This window comes from Plutella xylostella, chromosome Z, assembly GCF_932276165.1.
Source record: "Plutella xylostella chromosome Z, ilPluXylo3.1, whole genome shotgun sequence".
Lineage (NCBI taxonomy): Eukaryota > Metazoa > Arthropoda > Insecta > Lepidoptera > Plutellidae > Plutella > Plutella xylostella.
Window position 1 is genome coordinate 8,317,233 of NC_064012.1, and position 16,883 is coordinate 8,334,115.

The 16,883-nt window shown below is 33.4% G+C and overlaps 2 protein-coding genes across 2 annotated transcripts in view; one reads left to right on the forward strand and one right to left on the reverse strand.

Moving 5' to 3' along the window:
• The window catches only part of LOC105388777 (peptidoglycan recognition protein), a 52,152-nt gene that overhangs the window by 18,002 nt on the left and 17,267 nt on the right, over positions 1 to 16,883 (forward strand). The window lies entirely within an intron of this gene.
• On the reverse strand, positions 8,438 to 9,039 carry LOC119692574. The gene is made up of 2 exons (XM_038113620.2): positions 8,932 to 9,039; positions 8,438 to 8,841 (listed from the first exon to the last, which is right to left on the reverse strand). The coding sequence occupies exons 1-2, from the start codon at positions 8,941 to 8,943 to the stop codon at positions 8,464 to 8,466; spliced, it is 390 nt and encodes a 129-aa protein (XP_037969548.1). The 5' UTR covers positions 8,944 to 9,039; the 3' UTR covers positions 8,438 to 8,463.

The following is a 16,883-nucleotide window of genomic DNA, read 5'->3' on the forward strand; positions in this document are numbered from 1 at the left end:
AAAAAAACTCAACTTTGTTCGCTGTAAATATGTATATCTAGGTAGGTATATAAATTTACTTTAATAACTAAGTTTATTAACACCCAAAGTACAGAAAGTAATTTTATTTTATGAACCTATTTTAAAATAGAATCTAGTACTTCCTAATTCATTAACCACTAAACCATCGCATAAATGAATAGAATATGGACAAACAATAATATCATATATCAAGAACTGGCCGCAGCCGCGCTGCCTCGTGATGCAGCGTAAGCAAAACCGTGGAAAAGTCGATAGGCCGGGCGCGAGTTCAATAGTTTTTAATATTAAACATACCTAGGTATAATTTGGCCAATATTAAGACCTTAAGCTGAGTCACAAGCTTTTTTCGTAAAGGAACGTTTAATGTATGTAGTGTGTAATGAACTTATTTATAACTTTAAGTTTATATTGAACCAACAACCTGTGGAATGAAAACCACCATCTTAACCGCTACACCACAGGTAAACAGCCACGACGGTGTTTTCAAATATATATTATATCTCATACATATTGATATTGTTAGCTCCTGGTCTATGAGGCTTGGCAAAACATGGTAAGGAGTACGTAACATTTTATTTGAAATAATCTGAGTTAAATAAATAAGATGCATTTTATAGAAAACATATTTTAATTAAAAAAACTATTTAGATATAAGTACTTATATTGAAGACATACTAACTTATATCAAACTAGTATGTTTATAACTTGATACCTACTTGTCATAAAAGAATTTCAAAACGTATTCGCTGACCATTTGGGCTTCAAGTACCTATTAGGTAAATATAATTATGATATTTTATCATACTTATTTCTTATGAAACGGTAGTTTCTTTAGATTGTTCATTTCTTACGCTATGTTTTAGAAAGTGATATCACGATCAAAATGATACCCAAAGTTGAGAACCCCGAATCACGTTACGTACATTGAAACAGACATTTTATTCATTATGGTTTTTAGACTCATACCACATGCAGGTCTTTGGGGTTAAGCATATCTCGACTTGAAGCGAGGACTCTGCGTCTTCGGAGTTGAGTGGCGGCTCCTAAGTCTTAAGCGAGAACTCTGCGTTTTCGGGACTTAGAAGCTAGATCTTACGCGGGAACTCAGCGCTCCCGGGATCGTGCCAAACCCAAGTATGGTTTAGTCCGGAGGTATCAGTTATGTATAAATAATCAAACAGGTTCCACAGTCTTAAGCGAGAACTCAGCGTTTTCGGGACTAAGGAGCTAGATCTTATGCGGAAACTCAGCGATTCCGGGATCAGTCTAGATTTAAACGAGGACTAAGTGTCTTCGGATCTTGACGCTGTATGATTATTTTAACAAAAACTGATATATACGACTTAAACCGTAAAACAAAAACTTGTTGGTTCGTTAGATTCATTTGTGCAGATAGTTTATATTTGTGTGATCTTTAATAATTAATTCACAGTTGGAAGCACTCATGTAAGTCAGTGTTTAATTAAATTTTAGGCAAATTATTTTAAGTATGAAGTTTAGTTCCCGAGCAAATTAGTAGAAATGCATAATCAAAATATTACCTATTAAAATAAATTATTGGGCATTCTACTCAACGAAATCAGCCAGGCCTCACTCCGTTCGGGGCTCCCTGCGGTCGCCCTCCGCCTGGCTGATTTCGTTGAGTAGAATGCCCAATAATTTATTTTTTGTGTTTGGTGTTCCTAAAACAAACTTCATTAGATAAATAGTGATGATGGGTTACGCTTTCAACATTATACCATAAGAAACGCTACTGTTAACACTTTGTGCAAAATGAAATTTGTTAAACAATCTAGTACATTACATCTTACAAAAATCGATTTCGGTTCTGACAAATTACCACTTCGTCATGGTAAACTTCTGCCCACGACTATTCGTTGTTTAGTTTGTGGACCATCAAACTGTGGAAAGACAAATGTAGTTGTTGGCCTGATTTTACATCCTAACGGATTAAATTTTCATAATATTTATGTTTACTCAAAAACGTTGCATCAACCAAAGTACCTATTTTTAGAAAAAGTATTAAGTCTGGTCCCTGGTGTAAGCTACTTTAAATACCGTGATAACGAAGAAGTTTTAAGTCCTGATAATGCTTCGCCAAATTCAGTTATAATTTTTGATGATGTTGCGTGTGAAAATCAAAATAATATTCGTGATTACTTTGCTATGGGCAGGCACAAAAATATAGATTGTTTTTATTTGAACCAAACGTATAGCAAAATTCCAAAACAGCTGATTCGTGATAATGCTAATATGCTCATCGTATTTAAACAAGATGACATCAATTTACGTCACGTGTATGATGAACACGTAAACAGTGATATGACATGGCTCCAATTCCGCGAAATGTGTTCACAAATTTGGAAAGACACATATAACTATTTAGTTATAAACAAAGACTGTCATAAAAACGATGGATGCTATAGAATGAAATTTGACACTTTCGTTCGTTTCGACAATTGATATAAATAAATTAGGCCTTTCACATATAAACATTTTAATATATTCTTTTAGTGTGAGAAGTTGTGAAATTTGTTAAAATGAGTGAAAAATCTATAAAACAGCAAATAATTAAATCTGCTGAAGCCGTTAAACAGAAGGTCAAGAATATGAAAAATAATAAACTTGATTCTGAATTAGCATTAGAAACAATGTTTAAACCAGTGACGGATCCACTTAAGCTACTGTCTAGTACTCATATTGGCGGTGCTGGAGAAAATGAAGAAGCTAACTCGGAATATTTTAATAGCGGAAAAGTCAATTTAGATCAGGAATTGACTCCTACGCGAAAAAGAAAATTATCTGACCCGAGTGTATCTCCAATTAACACATCCCAAGAGGCATGGAATGAAATTGATGATGGTACTCAAAGTGAATTGGAATTTCCACAAAATTCGAAAGATGATATATTTTTCGAAACGCTTTCCGATGCTCGTTCAACTCCGAATAAAAATTCTGTATCTTCATGGTCATTATCATCAGAAATCTTTAAAGATGTGCCCTTTGGAATTAGATTAGTAAAAGGTAAGCCAATGGTGGGAACGTCACTTGTTTCAGATTTTGATAATAAAATCAAAATTGCGGGTCATGTGTACGAAAAAACATCTGGACTTGTTGAATTACTGTACAAAAAAGAGCCCGATTTAAGCATAGTTACTGAAAATGATAAACAAAACTACAAGACTATATTAATAAACACAAATGCTCACCGGCGTGGGTTTGAGCCCGATCAACAAATAATGAGCAGCAGGGGTTTTAAGTACTTACATATTATAAAACCGTTATTCTCTCAATATAAAACAGTAAGTTCTGTTAAGACTACTAAAGGAAAAGGATTACCATTGTTAAAAAAAGTTAATCCAAAAATTGACTATGTTTATTGGGACGATCCAAATGAATTAGTTGAGAGATTGAAATTATTAATAGCTTCGAAAGATGCTGGTAACACTGGATTGGACAATGAAATCATTTCTATCTTAGAAGAACTAAAAGAATGTGGAGCATTAAATTGAATAAATACAAATGTAAACTATATATTTTTTTATTTCATCCCTAACCTTCGTTTGATTGCAATATGAATATTGATAAATTTGGTCATCACGTTCATAAAAGGTTGCGTGCGATGGACTCATTTGAATTCACTCTTTCAAATAAAGTGCTAGTTCAAAATGAATCTGGTGATTATGATTTGAGACAAAGTAGATTGAAAGGATTACAATTAGCGGTTGCTGCAGATGAAGCTGTAAATAAAGAATACGTTGACCAAAACAATAAACTATTTTGCAAAAAGCATAATTGTCTTACTGAACTTAAAAGTATAAAGGCGCAAATACAACAGTTACAGAAACAGTTAGGTGATAAGTGCTCGAGTACAGATGTCAGTAATATGATAAAAGATCACATTGTGGCACTGAGAGATAATACAAGGACACTATGAGCAAACAAAATGTTGTTGATGAAATCCATAAAGGAGCTAGAAGGAATTTTCCTCGTCGATCAGTAATTATAAAGGGTATTGATGATTTATGGCAATCTGATTTGATAGACATACAAAAATATCAGAAAGTTAACAAGGGCTATAAGTTCATTTTAGTTGTAATCGATGCTTTTTCAAAATATGCATGGGTAGCTCCATTAAAGACTAAAACAAAAATTGAAGTGTGTCTCGCTTTTGAAAAGATTTTAAAAATAGGTCGTAGACCTAAAAATTTACAAACTGATATGGGCACTGAATTTTATAATGATATTTTTCAAAAACTTATGAATAAATATAAAATAAATCATTATTCAACATACTCCACAAAAAAAGCTTCAATTGTTGAAAGATTAATAAGAACTTTAAAAGGAAAGATGTTCAAACATTTTAGTTTGGTTGGAAACTACAAGTGGGTTGGATTGCCATTGTATGATTTAGGTGATAAATATAATAATACTGTACACCGTACCACTAAATTCAATCCATCTGCAATTAATTCAACAAATGAATCAATTGTTGCAAAGAATATACAAAAATCTCAAAATTCTACAACATCAAAGAAAATAAAGTTTCACGTAGGTGATATCGTTCGGATCAGCAAGTACAAAGGGGATTTTAAAAAAGGCTATACACCAAATTGGTCAACTGAGTTGTTTACCATTTTTAAAGTAAACAAGAGTGTCCCTATCACCTATCATATTAAAGACCAACATAGTATTCCAATAAAAGGAAGTTTTTATGAACAAGAACTTCAAAAAACTAAGTGTCCTCAAATTTATTTGGTGGAAAAGGTTATAAGAAAGCGCGGCAATAAGTTATTAGTTAAATGGCTTGGTCTAAGTCAAAAAGAAAACAGCTGGATTGATAAAACTGATATTGTTAAAAAATAAAGCATATAATAAACGTTTATCCTATCTTTTATTCATTATCTACTTAGTTATGAAAGGAAGAGGACTAATAAATACTTTCATCAATCATTTACCAATTGAGTTACATTTACCGGGGTACAACTACTGTGGTCCTGGCACTCGCTTGCAAGAACGATTGAATAGAGGTGATAAAGGAATTAATCCTTTAGACAGTGCGTGCATGCAACACGATATAGCTTATTCTAAGAACTCTAATTTAGAAGACCGTCATAAGGCTGACTTAGAGTTAAAGAATATGGCAAAACGCCGATTGAAATCATTAGATGCGAGTAGAGGTGAAAGGGTTGCATCGTGGTTGGTTAACAAAGTTATGAAAGCAAAACTAAAAACTGGATCTGGTATTAAGTCATTTAAGGCCTCAATAGGAAAGTTAAAATCGCTTATGAAAAAAATTAAACCGAGTAATAACAAAGAAGCTATACAGTTTGCATATTTAGCAGCAAAAAAAATATTTCATAAAAATAATAACATAAAACTTCCAAGAATTATTCCTATTCCGAAAACAGGAGGTATACTTCCACTAATTCCTATCTTCGCTGGTCTATCCGCATTAGGCTCTTTAGCTGGAGGTATTGGTGGAATAGCCAAAGCAGTCAGTGATTATAAGTCAGCTCAAAAAAATCTTGCTGAATCTGAGCGGCACAACAAAATGATGGAATCTATAGCTATAGGTAAAGGTTTATACATTAAACCATACAAGAAGGGGAAAGGATTATGTGTGCGTTCTTCAAAAAACTAATTACTAGGTTACCCAGGCGAGCACTTACTAATATTGATATAGTAAAATTTACTCATGACATACCATACTTTCGAGGTGTTTACATGAGAAACACTTTGCCGACAAAGTCCAAAAACATTGAGTGTGCTATTTTAAATTTAGACAGTTCAGAGAATCCTGGAACTCATTGGGTAGCCTATTGCAAAATAAATAACTATTGTGAATACTTTGATAGCTATGGAGATTTAAAACCACCAATTGAACTGATTAAATACTTAACAACAAAAACTGATATTTACTATAATTACATAAACTATCAAAAAAATAATCCATTTAATTGTGGTCATTTATGTATTAAATTTCTAAAAAAATTCTGGATAAAGCATTTAAAATAAGATGTAGTAGTAAATTTTCTCATTAATATGATGGCATTCACACTATCAGTAACTGGTTGTAAATCAGCGTTATCAACATATTATTCGCCAGCGCTTCAGCTTGACGGTGAATATGAATGTGGACTTATCTTTCTGTCAACCTTTAACTCAATACCTAACATCGACCACAACAATAATAAGTTTTTTTATGGTGATAACGGAGTAATAGAAATACCCGAAGGATCTTATGAGTTATCGGATATTAATGACTATTTAAAAAATAATTTGAAAGATTGCACGTTTAAGTTAACGTGCAATAATAATACTTTGAACACAAATATATTTTGTTCTAAGGATATTCATTTTGAGAAAATTGGTTCTATCGGTAGAATATTGGGTTTCGGAAGTGAAATACTTAAAGCAAATATATTACACGAATCTCTCTTCCCTGTAAGCATTCTACCTTCAACCATCATTCGAATCGAATGTGATATAGTGAGCGGATCATATATAAATGGAAAACCTAGCCATATAATTTATGAATTCGCACCTAATGTACCACCAGGGTATCGGATCATAGAGATTCCGAAAAATTTAATATATTTTCCAGTAAATCAAAATACAGTTAGTGAAATTAATGTAAGAATATTAGATGAAAATAATAATTTGTTAAATTTACGAAACGAACAACTGCACTTATATTTACATTTAAGGCGAAAATGCTAGATTTCATAAATAAAAGATTGGAACCCAAAAGTAACGATGTCAGTACAACACCTACAGTGCAGCAGAAAGTACCTACTAAAAAGAAAAAGCTTACGAAAGAAAACAAGCAATTTTTAAAATACCTTAAACTTCTAAAATGAATATGTTAAACATCATAGATCCTATCACGCAAGATAATAGTATCGAAAGCTATCAAGTTCATTCGTATAAACCTTACATAAACAGTTTTAACACAAATGATGAAATTCGTATTCCTATTAATCAACAAGACCTTTACGTATTGCCTTCAGCGAGTACAATATACATAGAAGGTTCAGTAAAAGTGTATCGACCAAACGGAGACAAAAAAGAAAGAGTTAGTGCTGTAGAGTTTGTAAACAATGCAATTTTGTATCTATTTCAAGACATTCGTTATGAATTAAACGGTGTAGAAGTAGATAGAATAAAAAATGCCGGTATAACAACCACTATAAAATCTTTGATATCGATGAATGAAAATGAAACAAAAATGTCTCGTTTGTGGGGATGGGACACTGATGGAATAAAAAATACAAAAGGTTTTTTTTCTGTTTGTATACCATTGAATAAAGTACTTGGTTTTGCAGAGGATTACAATAAAATCATAATGAATTGTAAGCATGAGTTGATACTACTACGTAGCAATACGAACCTAAATGCTGTAAAATTAAATACCAATGAAGTGTTAGAAGATATTAGCATAAATAAAATAGTATGGAGAGTACCGCATATAAAAGTATCAGATCGGGAAAGAGTCAACTTGCTTAGATATTTGGAAAAAGATAGAGCTATAAGCTTAGCGTTTAGGAATTGGGATCTCTATGAATACCCTATGTTACCAAGAACCACTAAACATACCTGGTCAGTGAAAACTTCATCGCAATTAGAAAAACCCCGGTTCATAATAATAGGTTTGCAAACACATAGAAAGAACATTGGAAGCGGGGATATGTCACAGTTTGATCATTGTCATTTACGTGACGTAAAAGTTTTTCTTAATTCAACATACTTTCCATACGAAAGCCTCAATATTAACTTTGCTGATGATAAATACTTACTACTATACGAATTGTATGCTAAATTTCAACAGTCTTATTATGGACACCGTTGTGCACCATTGTTGAGTTTAAAAGAATTTAAGGACTTATGTCCTTTGGTGGTGATTAATTGCAGCAGACAAAACGAAACTTTGAAAACGGGTCCCGTGGACGTCCGTGTAGAGTTAGAAAGTGACTCAGAGATTCCCGATCAAACATCTGCATACTGTCTCATACTAAACGATTGTATTGTTGAATATAAACCTCTTTCAAATATTGTGAAAAAAATTACTTGAATTATGAAAAATATCTTGCTTTGTGTAATGAAATCGCATTACGATGAATATTTTTACCGTTTTTATTTTTATTATATAATTTTATTTTTTATGAGTAATTAATTACCTACTGAATATATATTTTTATTTGTTAACTATTTACAGAAATGAATAAAAAAAATACCTAAAATACCTATTGGTTTCATTCGATACTTATCTATAAGATTGTGAGCAAAAAAAAGAGTATTTTTAAATTATTAACATTTATTGAGGTATTTACAAGATAATTAACTACTAAGTACAAAATTTAAAATTAAAAAAATATACAACTTAAAAATATATCTTATATTAAAAAATTAAGAACTACCTAATTACTTAAAATATTATTTTTAAAAATTATTATCACACATTTTTTTTGTTATTTTTTTAATTAAATTTTCAGTTAAGTCCAATATTTCGTCCATAGGATCTTCACAAACCCACTGACAACTCACTACAGCACTTTCACTGGTTGTGTCCTGGCACTCGTTGAGATCATACACCTCAATCTTAATGACCCTATTACCCTTTCGCATCGTGTTGCATTTTACAAAGGATGATGTCATCATTTCCTTAGCCGTTCTTTTCCTTGAGGTCTTCAGTCGTTTTTTCACAATGTTCTGCGGCTGTGGAACTGGTCTTACCAGTTCAACGTCACTATCTAATCCTTCCAACATATTTTGGGCGTAGTAATAGGGATCATTGGGGTCATGAGTGTCGTCTAGGATCTGTAACAATAAAAATGTAATTAGGAACGCCTGTATAAAATAAACTTGCAATAAAATAATTTCAATAAATATAAGTAGGTAGGTACATACCGATAGGGACATTTTTGAAATAACTTCGTAGTAACTATAATGTCAACAACCGCCGCAGTTCGCCTGTAAATCGTATTTGACTGCACATGGCACGTTACCTCCCCTCCCCACCTACCTAAGACCTACATACCAACAGAATTTAAAATAAGTACTTAAATAAAATTTGTATCAATAAGCTGTTTTTGCTTAGTTGCTTATTTCATGAATACCTAATATTTATTTCTGTATGCTGAAATTATAGGTAAAATAAGTCAGTAAGAATAAACTCAAATAGTTATGAGAACAAGTGGAAATAAATATATTTGTTTATGAAATAAGTACGAGTGGTAGGGTATATGAAATAAAATAAATTTGTAAGTATTAATTAAATATTCATATTTATTTCAGAAATACAGTGTGTACTCAATACTTAACTAAATTAAAAACTACCGATACCATACACAACACCATAATATTACAGCGTGGAGTGAAGTTTAGTCAGGAATATAATATTAAATAAAGTACATCAATACAATTAGGTATAACCATCATATATAAATCATAATAAACTAATTTAGCTAAATATTTTTTGTACAATAATTGCTAATACATTCATGAAAGGCGCTTAATGTTTAAACTAACGAATTTATATACAATAGTAATAAAGACAAGCCGTTACCCTAATATAATGGACAAATTACCCCAAGCTAACGTGGAGATGTTGTCGCGCTGCAATAGACGCTTATCATCGTTGCTCGACAGAGCAATTTTGTTAACAGTCTGAGTAAATATTTCATGCTTAATCGAACGAAACAAAATATTCTTTCTTCGGATTATTTGTTTTTCAAACAATGATTTTTTGTAATCTGAAATATTTAGTTTCTTTATTACAGCCGACTTTACTCCTTTTGCCTTTTTTATGGACCTGTCATCAGTGCGAATGCAATATAATTTCGATCGTAGGCCTACGAATTCGGATATAATCTTTCCACCCATTTCATCTTTAAACAGGCCCGGTATTTTTTTATTCTGTAACGGTATACCGTGAAGATTGTCGGCGTCGTAGTTACTCGTATCAAAATTATCTAAAAATATATTTTTTAAATCTTTATAAAAGTTTTTGGTCTGTAACATTAGTATGTACGAATCCGTATCTAAATAAAGGATAGACACGTTATTTTGATACACTGGTTTTATTACAGAGTAGTAATAGTCATACATATGACTCTTAGATAACTCTAACACTGTGAAACCAATGTAGATTGGTTTATCCAACCGTACGCATTCAGGTTTCATTTGTATCGCAACTAAATCGTCTGATAGTACTGATACAGTTTGGAAATTTGGTCGAGCGATTAGTTTTTGTGCACAAGTTACCTGTTTGGTTTTGTTATTAGAATCGTTCCATTTTTTCACTAACTGCACGTTTGTACGTCGTTCAGTATTTTCTAATGTCTTTCCAAAAATACTGTTGTTCAACAGTTTAAAAAAGTCTTGCTCAAACTTTGACTTTGCTTTTTGTCGTAGTTTTGTATTAAGATCAATATATTTTTTTAAATAGGCACTTTGTCTAAAGGATATAACTCTGTGAACTTGCGCGCGCGACCTCTTCTCAACAACACCTTGTTAGTTTGCTCTGTCAATAAAAAATCAAAATAGTAGTAATTTTTGTGATTTCTACAGTAAAAGTTATACCGTTAAAAAGCCTGTGAACTAAGCTTTTCAGTGATATAAGTGGTTTCCGCCAAAACATTGTAATTCGTGAGTAAGAAGCAAAAATATTTTCTAACGGTTAAAATATTCGCGGGCGCTAACCGTCGCGCGTCTCACGCACACACACGCACTTCGCCCAGCGCTCCAACAGCCGCTGCAGCGCTTTAGCGTCTAGCGGCGCCTACTGAACGTTTTTGCTGCTTCGACAATAACAACGATATAAATTATTTTGGAAAATGCCACCTATTAAATGTACCAGTTGTAGCACAGTAATACTCAATAAGGAATACATAAAATGTGCAACCTGTGGTCTGACTTACGATATACAGTGCGGCAATGTATCCGAAAAAAGATTTCAATTAATGAACCAAGACCACAAGCGTAATTGGAGATGTGACGAGTGTATCTCTAAGAAAATTAAAATAGCCCATACGAGCACACCAGCCCATCCTTCCCCAACTACTGCGCCACCGCCATCTGTTGCTAAGGAATCGAGCGCGACAACCAACTCACCGAGTAACAACAATATCACTACTCGAGCCAAGCTAGCGCGCCAAGTTGAAGACAACAATGATAACTTTGTGACAGAGGGCAAACTACGGGATATATTAAAAGAAGAACTAAACGGTGCTCTGAAAGATATTATGAAGGCAACTCTGTCAGCCGAGCTTAAATCAATGAATGCACTTATAAGTGAGTTCCGCGAGTCTATGTCCTTCTTCAATGAGCAATTTGAAGTCATGAAAACAAATCTGGCGGAGAAGAATTCCATCATTAAGGATCTTCAAGTAGACAATGATAACCTCAAAACAACTGTCAAAGATCTATCCGGGAGACTACATCTGGTTGAACAGCATCTGAGGGAAAGCAATCTCGAGATAAATGGTATACCAGAGAATCGGTCCGAAAACTTGACCCAGACGGTAGCCCAACTTGGTAAAATCATAGAGCAACCATTAACGCAGAATGACGTATTACACGTGACACGAGTTGCTAAGATGAACAAAGAGAGTAGCAGACCACGAGCCGTTATAGTGAAACTCCGGAGTTCATATCAACGTGACTTAGTCATCGCAGCAGTATCTAATTTTAACAAAAAGAATCCGAAAGAAAAATTAAACTCCCACCACCTTGGTTACGGAGGTGACGTGTCTGCAGTTTTCGTCACAGAGCACCTGACCCCTACTAACAAGGCTCTTCACGCAGCTGCCCGCATCAAAGCTAAAGAAGCTTCATACAAGTTCGTGTGGGTCCGCGGAGGGCGAATTTTTGTTAGGAAGGACGAATTTAGCCCAGCACTGCAAATACGCAATCTCGAGTCTATAGATCTTATTGTCTAGGTTACCATATAAATTTATGTGATATATTATTATAAGTTATTATTTCAAAATTCGATATTTACTACCAAAATTTAAACGGAATAAAAACCAAAGTTAAAAATTTCTATCAGAATATACTCCAAAGTAACTACAAAATTTTAGTTTTTACAGAAACATGGTTAAATGCTAGTATTGCCAATAGTGAACTTTTTGACTCTCGATACATAGTATATCGTCGTGACCGTGTTTGTTCCAAAGATACTAAACTAGATGGAGGCGGAGTTCTAATTGCTGTTTCTCGTGACATTCCTTCCATCCGTATACAGAACTGGGAAACTGAATGTGAAGATTTATGGGTATCAGTCCAAATCACTATCAACAATGACATAAAAAAGCTCTCACTGTGTGCTGTCTACCTACCTCCACCAGTAAAATTAAAATCTTTGGAAACATTCATGGAAAATGTTGATATTGTTATAAATAATAGCGATAACGTTATGATACTAGGAGATTTTAATCTTGGTTTTATTAAGTGGTCAAAGACATCATCTGATTGTAACTATACAGTTCCTACTAACTACAATTGTAATTTAGGCTATGCATTAATAGATTTTATGAGTTTAAATAATTTATACCAAAGCAACAATATATGTAACAAAGACGATCGTATATTAGATCTTGATTTATGTACATTACCTGATATTAATATTTCTAAGCCCTTAGATATTATTAGTAAAATTGATCCTAAACACCCTAATTTACTAGTATCTTTTCCTTCTACAAATATCATGTATCTCCGTCCAAATGTTCGTAGTGATTACAACTACTATAAGGCTGATTACGTTAACATAAGATCTCATTTAAGTACTATAGACTGGCACACTGAGCTAAATAACTGTAATGATATTAATGAAATGGTTTCAGTATTCTACAAGATTATTCACAATATTATTGATAAATATGTTCCGAAACGCATCCCACGTAAAAGTAAATACCCCAGCTGGTTCAGCATAGCTTTAATAAAACTACTTGCAGAAAAGGAAAAAATTCGGAAGAAGTATCGTCGTTATCAAAACCCACGTGATAAATTTGAGTACAATATTTTAAGGGAACGGAGTCACGAATTATTAGAAAATGACTACAATAGATATAAAATGCGAATAGAGAAAGCTATTTCCTACAATCCCAAAACCTTTTGGAAGTTCATAAAAGATAAACGTAAAAATAAATCGACCCTCCCCTCTGAAATGAAAATGAATAACACATCTGCCAACACAGGACCAGAAATCGCTAACTTATTTGCAGATCAATTCTCATCTATCTATAGTGAAGTAACCGGTAGTGCCAGAAATTCAAGTATCATCAATTATATATCATCAAATCCTGATAATAACTCAATATGCTTCAACCGCATCAGTTTCAGAGAGTCAGATATATGCAAAAAAATAAAAATGCTTAATATTTATAAAGGCGCGGGTCCTGATGGTGTACCACCTATTTTTATTAAACGTTGTGGATTTTTGCTTGCCTTACCACTGGTCCTGATTATTAACCGCTCTCTTTTGGATGGGAAATTTCCAGACGAGTGGAAGAATGCAAGAATTGTACCAATTTTTAAAAACGGTAATGATGCAGAAGTTAAGAACTATCGCCCTATTTCTATTTTATCTTGTTTCTCTAAGCTCTTCGAATCCCTGTTACTCGATGTTTTTTCTCCTCAGATAACTAAAATATTGTCCGATTATCAGCATGGATTTATAAAAGGCCGCTCTGTACAAACTAATCTTGTTAACTTTATTACAGATATATCGTATGAAATTGATAAAGGCAAAGAGGTAGACGCCATTTATACTGACTTTTCCAAGGCGTTTGACATGGTGGATCACACATTACTAATTCGTAAGTTAAAATCTGTCGGCTTTAGCGGAAAGTTACTGAGGTGGTTTGAGTCCTACCTATCAAACAGACCTCAAATAGTGTCAGTGAATGGCTTCGACTCTAAACCTTATCATGCTAAATCGGGTGTTCCTCAAGGATCGCACTTGGGCCCCTTTTTTATTCCTAATATTTATAAACGATCTTACCACTAACATAAAACATTGTCATTTCTCCTTTTTTGCTGACGATCTAAAAATTTATAAAGCCGTTAACTCCATCACAGATGTCAAACTTATTCAAGAAGATCTAAACAATATTAAAGACTGGTGCGATCTTAACCATATGTCAATAAACGTTAGTAAATGCTACTTCATCAAATTTACAAAAAAGAAATGTCCTCTTACATCTTCTTACACTATAGGCAATAGTCAACTAACAGAAACAAATGAAATTAGAGATCTCGGTGTCATCATTGATAGCAAACTTAGTTTCATTTCTCATTATGATAATATTGTTAAGAAAGCCGCTCAAATGCTAGGGTTTCTAAAGAGAAATTCAAGGGACTTCCATAATAGCACAACTAAAATACTTCTGTACAACGCGCTAGTCCGCAGTCACCTGGAGTTCGCCAGCGCGGCGTGGAGCCCTCAGTATACGGTACACTCTCAGAGGATTGAAAGTATACAAAGGGCATTCACCAGATACTTGGCATTCACTTCTACTGGGATATCGCACAGGAACACCTATGACCAGCGTCTAAACTTCTTCAACATGAACACGCTGCGTAACCGCCGTATTTTACAGGATTTAGTATTTTTACACAAACTTATTTCAAATCAAATTAGCTGTATTCATCTTTCCGAAAAAATTCATCTATCAGTGCCTTATAATCTTCCTAGAAAACCAATCAACAAAATATTTCATATCCATACGTCCAAAACAAACACTGGTCTGCACGCCCCAATGAACAGAATCTGCCAGGAGTACAATGAAATTAGTACTAAGCTTCCGAACATAGATATCTTTAGTGACAGTTTACCCAAGTTCCAAAGTGGAATACTGCAACTATTTTCAGTATAAGTTAATTTCAGTATTAGTAATTTTAATTAACGAATTTACAATATTTGTTAATATCTACATTTGAATTCTATTGTCAATATTTTAATTTTGTTATAAAATTTTAATTTTATTACTTTTAAGGTTTGTTGATTTTAATAATGTTGTATACGCCTATAACTGGCATATCGTATTAGATGTAAGACCTTATAAACATATCTTTTAAAGACTGTAATAATATGTATGCTGTTGGTGTATCTTTAATAATAAATAAATAAATAAATAAATAAATAAAACTTTGGTTAGTTTTAAGCCATGCTTTAGACACTGCTTCAAGTGAACATAATGGATGACATATCTATATTTATCATAGAGATTAGGCACAAGTTTATGATTTCGGCCGCCGGGTGGAATGCATTTTTCAGGACAAAAAGGAAGGTCATTATGCTCATGGTGTAAAATTTCAGGATACAATAGGTCTACTTCCAAAATAAAACCAGTATCTGCACTATCAGAAATACTTGAAATATCTAAATTATCAATTTCCTCTTCCGTTAGAAATCTAAAATTACTAAGAGGTAACGTCTGTGACATACAATATCCGTATAAATTATTAGCATCTATGTACACAATAAATGAATCAGGTTCAGATGAGTCATAGTCGGATAAGTACTTGTTATTCGCTTTAGCATAACGCTTAGAGCACATACACACACCACCTCTGATTCCACTCTGTATCATTCGAATCATCTCTAAATCAGTGAGGAGCTCTAGTTTTATTTGAGTTTTGAGAAGCATGCTGTCAAACGATAGGGCACTGATAGTAAGATAGAATAAGCTATCAAGCTCGTAATACTTTTTACAGGTTTTTCTAAAATTTTCAAATATGTCTGTAAGTAATAAAACATCAGTTTTTAAATACAGATCGGTGTATTCACCCAAATCTTTTACAGCGAATTTTGACCATACCGCTTGCGCATGCTCATAATCGGCATCGCTTATATCTTCACCCGTAAGTGAGTTGAAAAAATCTTCCTTTGGAGGCAATGATGTAATCTCATAGCGTTCCATATTTGACATATAGCAATAAGGATAAACACCTTTACGTACCAGCAAATCAAATGCACTATCGTCATGAAAATGTTTTCTCAAATGATGAAATTGAGTTTTCGTTAATGATTTCGCCAATTGATCTAAACTGGTCCCCAGAAATTTAAAGGAATCGATAAAACGAACTTGAATGCTCTCATCTTGGGATATCGGCACGTATTTCGTAAACGAAATATAGTTTTCCTTCGTTTTAGGTATAAGTTTTACAGGGCCAGGTGATAAAGCTAGCTCTTTTATAAACAAGTGGCAGTCGTACCCCGCTAAATTATGAAATACTACGGGAACGAACATAGGTTGTTTAAACTGTAAATTACAATGGGTATGTGCTGCACCGCGATATTTCCCGGTGATATGGCAATGATCACGAACACGATCTAAAAATAAGAAGTTTTTACAGATATAACATCGAGTGGCACTTTCAAAGTCTTTTTGATCTTTTTCCGTAAATATCATGCTTACAGTTTTTTTCAACACTTTATGAATTTTACGTACATCACGATTTAAACATTCGATAAACCTTGCAATACAGTCAACACCGCGGTAACTAACAAACTTGTCATATGAGTCATCAAGAGTGCAAACTATCTGGTACGCAAACGCTATCGGCACGTGACGTTGCAACGTGGATGTACTAGCGATGTTAGGGTCATTCTCACAGCCCTCATATTTGACTAGCATTGTTTCTAAGTCGGCATAAATCACAAAAGGCATGTTTTGTTTTCGCTCATAGTTTTTAAACTGCAAAAAACTCCCTTCTTTTGGTATTTCGGTAGCTACTCCACTGCATAAGTGAGTGTTAGCTTGTTCAGGGGTGGAAAAAAATAATAAACAACTTTCGCAAATGTGTAACTTTTGATGGTGTTTAGTTATTTGACTTCTCACTAGACGAGTTAAATT